Source organism: Plasmodium knowlesi (assembly GCF_000006355.2).
Source record: "Plasmodium knowlesi strain H genome assembly, chromosome: 3".
NCBI classification, from domain to species: domain Eukaryota; phylum Apicomplexa; class Aconoidasida; order Haemosporida; family Plasmodiidae; genus Plasmodium; species Plasmodium knowlesi.
The window spans coordinates 962,196-975,936 of NC_011904.2; the positions used below are offsets into that span (position 1 = coordinate 962,196).

The 13,741-nt window shown below is 31.9% G+C and overlaps 2 protein-coding genes across 2 annotated transcripts; one reads left to right on the plus strand and one right to left on the minus strand.

Moving 5' to 3' along the window:
- Window positions 1-2,214: 2,214 nt before the first annotated feature.
- On the plus strand, window positions 2,215-2,892 carry PKNH_0321400 (early transcribed membrane protein; the record flags this gene model as incomplete). Its single annotated transcript, XM_002261140.1, has 1 exon — window positions 2,215-2,892. The coding sequence occupies one exon, from the start codon at window positions 2,215-2,217 to the stop codon at window positions 2,890-2,892; it is 678 nt and encodes a 225-aa protein (XP_002261176.1).
- Window positions 2,893-4,885: 1,993 nt separating this feature from the next.
- Window positions 4,886-6,003, minus strand: PKNH_0321500 (conserved Plasmodium protein, unknown function; the record flags this gene model as incomplete). The annotated part of the gene is made up of 2 exons (XM_039113841.1): window positions 4,886-5,398; window positions 5,563-6,003. The coding sequence occupies 2 exons, from the start codon at window positions 6,001-6,003 to the stop codon at window positions 4,886-4,888; spliced, it is 954 nt and encodes a 317-aa protein (XP_038969453.1).
- Between the last annotated feature and the right edge of the window lie 7,738 nt (window positions 6,004-13,741).

Genomic DNA, 13,741 nt, shown 5'->3' on the forward strand with positions numbered 1-13,741 from the left:
TTAGCAATGATAACCTATATGTTTCCTTAGTTCCCTTGGCACGCATCAATAGGGACCGCTCACTTTTTACACAATAGAGTGAAACAAATGGAGAGGGGAATGGGGGCCAGTGGGTTGGTAGGTCCTCTGTCCATAACGCCAAAAGCGTAAATAAATAATGCAACTTCGTTAAACGTAGTAAATTGAGAGCATGCTCAGAATTATACATTTGCAATGTAGCAATGCTGCTTTACATACACTTTATATACGTCCGTATGTATGGTTCATAGAAATTCCTTAGGATGTATAAAATGCGGGAATAGAAAAATCGCTCTAATGCTAGTATGTTTGATGGGACATATATAACGATGTCGTTAAGTAGGACACTTCTTCCTTTTTTTCCTTTTTACTACCTATTCACATGGGTTATTAAGATAATATAACAGTGCTCTTGCTTTTTTAACATGTAAGGAAGAACAGGCGCAGCTATGGTGTGCTATAGGCACATCGCATAAAGTTGTACAGGGGAAAAAAAAAGGAATTAATTTAATTACCTTTTAAAGTTGGCCCCTTAAGTTATCGCACCAAATGGGTGTTAATTAAATTAGGTTCCCTAATTTTGTTCAATTTACTCCTAGAAATTGCCCCTAAAAGCCTGATGTTGCGCTTTTAACGTACGACTCGTTCGATTCGCAAATTTCAGCAAATCCTTGTACATATAATCTTAGAAAACAGCTTGTATAATAATTAACAGGAAAAGAAAATTTTACCTTAGAAAGGAGTCAAATTACTTCCCGATAACCCCCTCTCCCCCCCCTTTTTTTCTTTCAGGTTATGAGAAAAAAATAGCTGAAACCCCGAAAATAATTATTCCTAAAAATAGAGGTACCGCACTGTTATGTATACTTATTTAAAAATATTGTACAGCAAAGTAGCACACAAGAAAAAGAAAAAAAAAAAAAAAAAAAAAAACATTGGACTTGTGGGAAGTGTGGCTAGGAGTATAATAAATAATTTTTATATGGATTCCGTACAGCACTATAAATATAATATTGCTTACTAACCACCTCAATATGCATGCACACTTAATCAAGGGCTTGCCGATTTAATTGGCTAAAAATGGTGATTTCTTTTTTCTTTAAATCGCAAAAAAAAACTTGGGAAACATTTTTCTTAAGTGCGCAAAATTCCCATACCGCCATCTTATAGTATTCGCTTAACAATTTAATGTGCCCATTGGCATATTCCACGCAAGTAAATAAATGAATGAATAATTCAATATAATTTACCTAACCCTTACCCCCCTTTACCTTTCCTCTGATCAAAAAAGAGCAAAGTCTTAAATAAAATAAAACCTAGCACAGTGAAGAAAAACTAAAAAAAAAAAAAACTAATAAAATAAAAAAATCGTTAAAAATTACATATTTATATACCATTTTATTATCACTATAAAAAATTGCAGAAGGAAAAAAAAAAAAAAAAAAAAACTAAAATCATCACAAAAAAATTTTCTTTCTGCCAAGGTTTTTTTTTTACTCGTGTTCAACTAAGAAAAAAAATTTATTCTTTAGAAAACCTTCACTTTAAGCTTTTTTAGAGGTATATATATACGTATACATATATATAAAATAATATATTATTATATAATATACACTACACTATTAAAAAATATTATTATATATTTGCACAGTGGTACATTTATCCACAGTGCGGTACAATTATACAGTACATTTTTCTATTTAGCGTTATTAACGTTTTTTTTTTTTTTTTTCTCTAGAGCTATTTATTGCTCAGAAAATGTTTCTATTCCTTTTTATTTTTAAGCAAACCCACTTTATTAAATAAACATATTCATTCTTCGCATTAAAATTTTTAATAATTTTTTTCTTCTTTAATTCCTCCCTTTAAGATTAATTTTACCCACCCCTTTTTTATGATAGGTTTTTTTACGCAACACAATTGTTATCTAATACTTTAATGCTATATTATTATCTTATTAAATAAATGATAGAAGAAAAATAAAAAAGCAGAAACAAGCTTAAAGAAAAAGATAAGATAAAATAAAAAAATTAGTATTGAAAGAACAAAGTTATATATAAACTAAAACTAACGCGATTCATCCCTCTACGCGCTTTTTTAATAATCCCCTAAAATAAGGCTTCTTCAATAAGGCCAAACATAATAAAAAACTAAATCTTTTATTTTATTATCTCCTTTATTAACGCATTTCTAAAAATGAAATTCACCAGAGCATGTTCAGTTTTCGCTTTCCTCCTTGCTGTTAAGTTGTTAACTCCAGAATGCCACTGTGATCATGTAAATAAGAAACCCCACGTGCACAGCAATCACGGCCATGGTAATGGTAATTGTGGAGTCAACCATGGGAACTCATCTGCTAATTCAGGTAATCTAAGCAGCACAGGCAATTCAGGCAATTCAGGCAATTCAGGCAAATCAGGCAATTCAGGTAATTCATGTAATTCACCCTGCTCCAATGTTGTATCAGGAAACTCTTCAAATTCTGTAAGCGCCCCGGTCTCCGGCGCCTCTGCATCATCTGCTAAATTATCAGGCCCAGGAACCATCCCTCCAGCTCCAACCCCATCTCCAGTAAAACCCTCACCTAAAGATGACGCGGGAAAGGCAATTGACCAAATTGATGATCAAATTGAGAAGAAAAATAAAAAGAAAAAATTATGCGTAATATCATCAGCAGCTACAGCTTTGGCTCTCTTACTAGGAGGAGCAGTGGGATTGGGAATTTACAAAAAGAGAAAGGCACCACAGGTAAACGGAGAGAATACAAATGAAACCCCCGACACCGACAGTTCTGAGTCCGTCGTAGAAGGAAATACAGAAACGACCGATGCAACTGATTCTCCCACCGACCCAGAAACCCCAGTAGAATCATAATTAAACAATGACAGCACCTTGTACATATAAGTGCAAGTTCGTACCCATATGTTTACATGTTTATTCACTCCTACGTGAATAAATAAAATAGGCATTTGTGCATTATGTGTGTCGGCACCATTGTATATGTTCCGCACGCGCAGTTGCGCAACTTGTACATGCATGGACTACTTCATATACTGTTGTTCCGTTGAAATATTTATTTTAGAAGCACAGACGCAACTATGAGAAGATTTTTTTTTTTTTTCCCTAAGATTTTTCCATTTTAATATTTCATACTAGTGTTTACGCTTAATTATATATTTATTCTTTTAAAATTAAAAAAAAAAAAAAAAAAAAAAAGGAACATCCTTTAGATATCTATATATATAGTTCTATACACCTATATATATAGGCATTACAAAAATTTCATGTTTCATGTTTACATGTGTTGAATAGTAAATTTGTAATTATTTTGTGAGAGTAAGATCATAGGAAAATTTTGTGCAATGAATTATCTTCTTTTTTTTTTTTTTTTTTTTTTTTTTTAAGCAACTGCTTATTGATTTCTTAGAAAAGGGCGTGCACAATTTTATGTCCTTTCGGCAAATCATAGAGACATGTACTTTTTTATTGAACTACACCAATTAAAAGTATTCGTCTGTGCACCTCGTGCGAAGCGAACAGAATTGCTGCTATGTGATTCGCGGTCAGAACGCGTTTCGCGTTGTGTACAAATATTCAAGTTTTAACTGATCTGATTAGAAGATGAAGGTTAGCTACGTTTATGCCCCTTTTCTACATATCGGTTTGTTAGAAATATACGCCCATGTTCACTGTGTCCGACCAAGGAAAAATGCTGTAAGAGTAAACTTGTCAATTCGCAATAACTTGCGGCGAACGTACCCTGCCTTTATGTCTACCATTTGGGAAAATAAAGCGTGCTGTTGGCGAAAAATAAACCAGATGGAGAATTCTGCAGGGGCCATTACTTTGATACCATATGTCGGAACTAGCGCTGCGTTCCGTGGAGCAGGAGCACACACTTTTTCATGTCCAAATGGGAAATGTACTTCTGAAATTGGAAAGGATCATAAGGTTTTCTTTCTTCTTTTTTTTTTTTTTTTTTTTTTTGGCATTATGAATGGTGCTGTTCGCGTGAGTATTTTTGTTACTTCGATTTAGTCACATGTGTGTGACATCTGTGGGAAACAAAAAAAATGTGCCCCGAAGCAGGGGAAGGGGAAAGGAGCATCCTTACAGCACGGGCCAGCGATGTAGCTGCGGTACAATCATAATGGTGTACCTCGAGTAATGCCCGAGGAATGGTTCCCAATATGCCTAATGTCTACATCTATACAGGTGTGAGCATAGGAACATACCTCGCATCATAATTTGCGAACAAGCACAGATGAAATCTTCACATATAATAGGGCAATCCTTATGTTACACTTATTCATATAAAATGCATTTGGAATTAGAGAAGAAATTTTAAAAAATACTAATGCATGTCCGTTTTGTGGAGACGCCCCTCCGTGATAGCTTCCACAACAACCCAGCATTTAGCGAATAAAATACGCTTGCTTAAATGATGTGTCTTTTTTTTTTTTATATTGCCGTGGGCTAGTTAGCGCAGATTGAGTGTCCAAAAAAAATGGCATGCACACAATCATTGTGATGAATTTCCCGAAATGGCCGATTACCAAATAAAATTTTTAAAAATGGAAAAAAAATATATTTCCCTTTTTTGAGGTCCTCTTTGCGAGAGAATTAACATGTCCTCTGTTCATAATTGTTTGAGCCATTACTGCTTTGTTCTTTCTTATCTGTTATGTGTGAATAAATGCCGCAAGTGCTTTACCCTCTAGTAGAAGAATAATTTTTCATATATAGTTGTTCCGCTTTTTTTTTTCTTTTTTGCCTTCACGTTCTCAAAATTTACAAATCCTTGTACTTGGCATTTTTAAGTTCGTAAATATTTGTCATTCTGAAATTCTTCTTAAACGGACGCTGCTCATAAATGAATCTCTTCAAAATTATTTGCGCCCGATTCTAGTGATGGCGAGTAAAAAGCAGAGTTCACATGTCCTATGCCCTCAACAGCATCATTTTCTTTATATTTCCTTTTATCAGTAGGAGTCCCTCTATTGTCATTGCCATTGTGATCTTTATCTTCTCCAACTCCCGTAAGCGTATTAACATATGTCTCATGTAATGAGGGGTTAAAAAAGTTATTTCCAATTTCATTACCCCAATAAGTAACGCCAAGCTCTCGTACATAAGATTCGGTGAAAGCGGGATTCCTAAAATTATATGAGTTCCGCCTTCTTCTATGTTTTTTTTTTTTTTTTTTATTTTTTGCACAATCACGGTGATCCGAATTTGTCCTTCGGGTGCCACCTGCGTAGGCTCCTTTCTCAATGTCACCATATGTTTCATTTCCATCTCCGTTATCCTGTTCATCCTCCTCGGGGATACCGCACAGAAGGTCACACACTCTATTGTAACATGTTCCAAGTGGGGTTTTCTATCACAAAATAGAAGGTGAAATATATATGTATATATTTACACCATATATATATAATGCACTCTACTTATTGGAAGTGCAATTCAGTTTTATATATGTGGAAAAAAAGAAAAAAGAAAAAAGAAGGATGTGTGAGTACACCACCCAAGTAGAATTTAACTTACGTCGTATAAAAACGCTGCGAGGGGAATTATGATCAAGAGTGAAAGGAAGGGAAGAAGGAAAATAAAAGTATTTAGTAATACACATGCTTCTTTTGAGCTTCCTCCAGGGAGAAAATTTTCCGCAGTGTTGCCAATTGTTTCATTATGAATAACGGGAAAATTCCCGCTGTTAGAGGCTAATGAAGAATGCAGGCTTGCGGATTCATTTCCTGATAAAGAAGAAGTTATATTGCCTACGGCATCGCTGATAGCCTCACTAACGCTGTTAAGAAGACCCTCTACTAGTGTGCTCGTAGCCGTAGTTGATAGTTGATTCGTGTACTGTTCGAGTGAAAAGTTATCAATATCCGTGGCTAAAGGTGTTGAATTGGATTGAAAAGTTATTACACGTGTACTATTCCCATCTGCTGTCCCACTTTGTAAGTCCGTTTCATTATTCATTTTGCTGTGTGTGTTAATGCTTCTATAAAAATGAATCGGAATATCTGGAAGGTGCAACTTTCAGTCCTTCTTCCCCCAGAAGAAAAAAACTATTTCGTGAAATGTAAGGAAGTGAAGAAATTATTCTATAGTTTTGTATTCCAATTTTTTTGGTACTACATGAAGAAGAACGTTTAAAAAAAAAAGGCGTAAAATGTGTAACTCCCTTCAGTGGGATGTTGCTCATTTTGGAACGTTCAGAATACGTAGTATTGTGGTGAAAAATAGAATCATGACAAGGTAACGTGCAGGTATTTTTCAAAATGGAAAGTATTCTTCTCCTTTTTCTTTTTCCCACAGTTGTTCATTTAAAAAATGAATAGTGGTAGGTCGTCCCCCTTTTGAAGAGAAGGTAAATTAAACAACAATCAATGTGGTCTTAAATTTAAAAAATGGAAATGTGTACAATCTGAGCGGCGCGGGAACGATGGAATTAAAAAAATAAAATATGGTTCTTCCGAAAGCGGTGTACGAAATGATCTCCTTCCTTGTACATAAAAAAAAAAAAGCTGTTTTCATATTATCAATTTGTGTGTTACTGTTGTATTTCTGCTGGTGTGTTCCTTTGGGGCTTCATACATGTCCGTTTTGGCCGTATGTTTATGCGGCATACTTTTTTTTTTTTTTTCTTCTTTTTCCATCACATGTTCTAAATGTGCAAAGTAACTGTCTCTTATTGGGGACTTCTTCATTGTTTGTCATTTTAACGCGGAAACGTAAAAACTATATTTCTTAAATTAAGAATGTACCCTTCTTCCTTTCAATTGCAATAATTTTGCCAAACAGAGAATCGAACGCAATAGATAAAATCTACAATTTCGATATTATCAAAATGGGGGGGGGCGAAATTGTATGCATTGATGTTGGCCAAAAAATATGCGTATACTTAAAGTGGCAGAAGATCAAGCACATAATCAATTTGTGCCAAAAGGAGGTGAATGTGTGACGTGTCGTACTACTTTTAGCGGGCGACACCCAATTCGAGGTAGCACACAAAATAGGGAATATGGAAATGAGCACATGGGGGTAGATGCATATGATAATTATGCTTTTGAATTGACAACCTTCCCCCCCCCCTTTCCGTTTATATCTTAAACATTAAAAAGTTACAAGGGGAGAGGGACAAATTAATCGTGAGTCCGTTTAACCCTCTTTTAACTTATCCTCATTTTTAAGTTCCCCGGAAAATGGCACAATACGCAAAATGATATTGTTAATTGATATGGGCAATCAAATCATGCGAAGAAGCGCTACAGGCCTTGGGCAATCATGGAACTTGAATGAATTACCAGAAATGGGAACCTCATAGGAAGCGTCTAAAAGGGGGGAGTACACTCGGGTGCACAGCAGGACGTGAGCGCGAAAATATCTTGAGCACATGTCCAATCAGATTTACAAAGTTCACCCATCGTCATAATGTTGAAGAAAGAAGAGAAAAATTCTTTCATATTTTGCATGTTCAATATTTTTTAGCTGCATGTTTAGCTGAGGACAACATATTTAAAAAAAAAAAAAAAAAAAAAGGAAAATTAAAATAAATGTTTACTCATCATATTTAAGGGTTTTAAAATATGATCACCATCCACATGTCAAATTGAGCATTTTGAGAATGAATCATACCTGCTAAAGCGGAAATGTGAATAATCTTTAAGGAAGGGTGCCTCTGCGCATAAATTAAAATACTCCCAAATGAAAAGACTAAAAGGAGATGAAATCGATCAGCATAATATTGTTATTTTTCTTAAATTGCCTAATGTTACCAAAACTCCTTAACGAGTCGTTCCATGTTTAGATGCTTTTTCGTAGATGAAAATGTGTAGGGGTTTCTGTTTATTGACAGGCGTGTGATGGTAAATTTTTTTTTCCCCATTTTGTCCTTTTCTCCCTTTAGAGCTGTTTTGCAAAAGAAAAGAGTGAAAAGCATCGAAAAATTGTCGTATGCGTATCTTTATGCTTGAGTGCATATCACTGTCAGGCACTGTTCAAAATGGGAAAAAATCAATGTGTCACCTTTTAGTACATATTTTATAGAAGAAAAAAGGAAGGTCAAAAGAAGGGCTGACGTACGTATATAAAACATATAATGGTTTACTTAGACAACAAGGTTTAAGGAAGTACATGGAACGAAACAATTTGTAAAATTTTGTGTTTCTTCACTTTGTCGCACCTTTCGCTAATTCGGGAATAAAAATAATTAATGCTAATATGGGCACTGCGTAATGAGCACATATGGATGTAATAGAATTGTATATTTTTTTTAACCAAAGAAGGTCCTATTTTATAAGACAACAATTTCGAATCCGATTTACACGCATAAATGTTAAGGTTGTTAATGCTTCCTCAGTTAGGTGCAGAGTTGAAGTAAGCAAAGGGGAAGGGAAAGTCATCATTATGATCCCTGCGAAGTTTAGTAATAAAGTTTATATTGAAAAATTCAAGACATTATTTCAGATTTTTTTTTTCTGTCTTCCAATTGTTTTATATATAAAATTGGAAGGATAAAGACACCAGGACAGTTTATGCCGAAAGAAACGAATAATAATAGTCATTACCATTGATGACATATATCGTTTGTTATTATAACTAGTGGGAACAATTTCTCCATGAGAATGTTTCAATTATTATTTTTATTGGAAAGAAGTATGTCACTGTACAAATAAGTAGAACCAATATTTATCCTATCCATAAAATTGACCTGAAAGAAGCAAGAAAAATAACTGTTGGACAACAGGAATTGGGCACAAATAATAACCAAACTAGGAAGGTAAACAAATTATTAGTGAGCACTTTTTTATTACTTTAAGAAAATAAAGACTTACGATATTCTGTGATGTAAGTTCTATCAGTACGACCGTTCTAGTTTATGGAAAAATCTAATTAGTATAAAATGACACTGGAATGATATGGTACAAAAATAAAAATTAACAATACGTACGAACATATACATGTGCTTATGAAATAACATTCAAGGGGAAACAGTGCAGTCGATCTACGCAACAAATGCAGTCTTAACGTTTAAGAAGGGAGGACAATATTACAGTGGGTTGGCAGTATTCGAAAAAATGTTCTTTAAAAAGAAAAATAAAAATGTAAAAAAGTATGAATTATTCTGTTCCTTTCGCGTAAAAATGTTCTATTTTGGCATATATTTTTCAATATATTGTGTTAATTTATATAATTCATTTTTTAAGGGGGGTAAAACAATTACTTATATAACTTCTTTTCTTATTGAACTACCTGTTATTCTAGTTATCCTCAACATTCTCAGGAAATACAGGGGCAGCTTCTTCTCTTCAGGTGCAATGCTTTAATGTTCTTTTTCTAATTGTAAGGGTGCGGGACTACTATGCTCATTTCCCTTGGGCGGTGTTCTTGGCGCTGTATTTCCTTTTCTATAGGCGTCTGCTGCATTCGATCTCGGTGCTCTGGGACCTTGAACATTTCTATGCTTCCTCCTTTGGTATTTTTCATATAAGCTATTACTGTACTATATTGGGAAAATTAAAGAAATGAACAATGAATAAATATATATATCTTTCTGGATTATTATTTAGTATGAAAGAGAATAATACTTTTTATATGTATGAATATATAAGAATGAATTTTATCGTACTAAACAAGAACCTTTCCCAGAATTGCCAAAACATGATGCCGAACAACTGACAATTAAGGTACAAAATAAAAGTAAGAATGCATATAAGTTCTTCATTTTTGAGAGTTTATGATTATTTTTTTATCTTAAATTGTGGTTAATACTACTCCTTTTCAATTTAGTAATAAACTATATTGTTTTTCCTGAGTATTGGAAATAATACAGATATAAAGAAATAAATATTATAGGTGGAAATAAAATTTCTGTAAATATTATAATACTTATTAGAAGATCTTGGTCTTAGTAAAATTTTGGATAAATTTGTTATTTAGATTTATCTATCAAATTGCAAAGAAGAAAATATTTGAAGTTGGATGTTAGAAAAAAAGTATTTATATTTATTGAAGAATATTTTTATTTAAATATTTATCTATTATAATTTAATCTTAGAATATATTTCTGTAGAAGAAAGAATGCAATATGAAGAATAAAGTTACAATAAAGAAATGGAATATATGTTCTGTCAAATATTTTATGTAAACGTGATGTTTTTATAAAAATTAATATTTACAATTTAACGTAATGCAGGTTGAACTGTTATGCAGATATTAACGTTTTTATTATATAATTTATCTAACTTTCTTCTACATGTTTCTGATAGCAGAAATATATTTTTTCGAATTTTTTGTGTCAATTGTATGTTAAAATAATGTAGAAATGGCATTGACTATTAAGAATTGTTTCGCCTGATAATCGAATTATTTTATAGTTTCAAAACATGATACCCATAATTTTTTTTTTTTTTTTTATTAAAGTTGTAAATGTTTATGACAACATCATATTTTATAATGTTTATAGACATATATTAAGTAATAACAGGAAAAATGTTAAAATATATGAATTTGGATAACAGGGGGGAGGAGAAGAGGGTATACTTTCATTTTAAGGAATAATAATATTTCTGAATTACTTCTTTTATTCCTGTTTCTCTACGGTTTCTATGATTCTCCCAATAATATATATTTTTTTAAATATGTTCATTGGGTACAAAATAAATGATTTTTTGCATAATGTGTTCAAAATAATTAAATATTAAATAAATATTCTTCTGTATAAAATAGTTCTACATTTGCTTACACGATGAAAATAAGTACTCATTCATTTGACGAACAGGGGGATGGGAAGCATTTGACCCTTTGAGTACTCTACTGATATTTTCAATTTTCTTTTTTTTGTACAAAAATTAATTGCTCCTTCGACGATTCTTTACTAATAGAAGGAATATAAGACGATAAACAAGGTATGTATAATAAAACCTTATCTAAATTCTTTTGTGAACTATATTACTTAAGATGAAAAAGAAATTCAATAAGAATAGATTATTTTTTTTTGTTCTTACTAAATTTATGAATGATGTTATGATAGTTTAAAAAAGTAAAGGTAGTTAAATTTCAATTTATTCTCCATTAAATAATTCTAGGGGGCTTCCATTTAATTTTGTACAGTGATGATATTTTTTTAATAGTACTATTATTTTAAGGTTTTCCCATTTCTACATATATAGAATGAATGAATTTTTAAAATGAATGTGTGCATTTATTTTTAATGTTTTATATAATCTAACTTTACACAAGGAGGATGTTAAACAAAGTGAAGAGAATAATATAGTAATGTGGAGCGAGGGAAAATAAAAGGGGAAGAAAAGTAGAACGATTTAACTTAAATGATAAAGAGGCATTAATTTTAAAAGTGGGAATGATTAGTAATGAAATCAGTTATTAATGACGATGGAAACATTTGAATGGAAGACGTTTCGTTAGAATTACATAACTTATACCTAAATAAGGTTAATGGCCTATAAATATGACATATAAGCTATGCTGTAGATTTATATAACATCTAATAGATTCATGAAGGAAGCAGAACAAATTTATAATTTTCTATTTATGATGCCTGTATTAGGAACTCAAAATAAGTATGAATATAATTGTATTTTAGTATTTGAAGTATGCTACTTTTGATGTTATCTGATATATACGAATATCCCTTATAGTGTGACAAAATTAGGATATGTATTCCTTTGATTTGCCCAAAGTGGATGTGTAAACATAAAGAAGCAAGTAATTTGTAAATGTCCTCATGAAAAGTGTGAAGGAATTTATCAAATACATATATATATATATATATGTGCATTCACAAATTTCGAGATACTTATACTGTGTCATGTCTAATTCTGATTTTACCTTCTTTATGCGAATTTATATGTTCTATGAATAAATTGATAAAGAAATAGATATAGTACATGCGTACTTTTACAAGTTCACAATTATGTACGAACTTCAAACAGTTTAAGAAACAAGAAGGTAAATAAAATTTATCATTTTGAAGGTGAAAATTGAAGAGGCAGATGTAGAGTGCTTCTATATGAATCTAATGTGTACACATAATAGAACATCTTCAGAAATGCAACATATTCAAAGTGTTGTATTAATCATTTTGTTATCCTTTAAAAATTGTAATTTTTTTGCTAAGAGGCAAATATTATTGTAAAATTAACTAAACCGGAGATAAAAAGAATACATGAGGATTGCGTTCCTCGTGAAATTAAATATACGTAAATAATATGTCATCGCGACGTTCAGATTACTTCTCCTTGTTGATTCTTATAAGAACGGAATGACCAGTTCAATTTTACTGTATTTTCCATCTGTATTCGATGCATACTTACATAATAATTGAACTAGCATAACACTATTAAGCGGAACAACAAAGGTGACAAATATTTTACAATGTAGTTTACACTTTCCGATTGTCCAAATTAGGAAAAAACTTCTAGCATAATGAATCAGAGGAGGAGATTGGTGTATATAAGGCCCCCCCCCCACACACACACACGCCTAACGTGTAAGCATTATATTTGAAGTTTACCCTAATGGAGCATATACAGGACACCATTTATATGTTTAAGTAATAATTTTGCAAAATATAAGAAAAACAAAATTTAAAAGAAAAATTGTTATTCCTTTTTTGAAATGTGATGAAAAGTGTTGAAGAAAGCAATACTCATGTTGTGATGCATCATCCGTTTGTCTATTTGAGAAGCTTTAAGGACTGAAAATAATATTATAAATATAAAATAATAATGTTACAAGGAGTATGTCATGTCTAGTATGATCTTATAATACGGAGAGAATATTCATCTTCGAAAAAATACAAGATGTCGAAAGAATACAAAGAAATTAACATTTATTAACTATGTTTCTGTTGCGCATTCTCTGATTAGACACTAAAGGTGTCAGATGAATAGTCGTATATAAAGTTGCTACATTACCAACATTTTTTCCATTTATCATCGTCCAAATTGATGTAGTAAGGAAATATACAAGCACGCATTCCATACATCCAAACATACTTATATACATATGTTACAAAATTGCCAAAAGTATATATGAAGTAGGAGGAAAATAGATATATCAATTTGGCAATAAGTGTATAAATTCTTAGAAACAAACGTATAGAAGAAAATTTTTGGCAGCAACGTTGCTTCATGTTAAAGCGTACGGCATTATTAATACCCGCTTGCCGATTTGACTAAGTATAAAATTAGCAAGCTAGACAATTTCTTTTAAAGCGACCCCCTTTATGTGCTCTTATGCTTTTCATAAACATGGAGGGCTAGAAAGAACAGCTTAAATAAAGGACAATGAAGAAAATATCATTGGGAATGCGTAAAAAATATAGAGATATACGTATTCCGAGCGCGCGTTTTTCTCTCACAAATTGTATGAAAATTTGTTAGGTACCTTGTGCGGGACTTTATAATCGACCAATAATTCGGCATATACGAATGACCCTAAGACTGGTGTTAGTAAAATATACTTCATTTTGGTGATAAATATATGATCAGCATACATAAACCGTGAAATAATTTCTTTTAAAACTATTTATTTCTTAATGATCCTTGAAAGTCAAATATTTTATAGTTTTTACATGAATAAAAGTAATTAAAAAATATATATATATATACAAAATTGGATTATTCAAATAATTAATAAAAATAAAAAAAGGCACAGCAAATAAAAGTTATCGCACAAACACGAACAAATA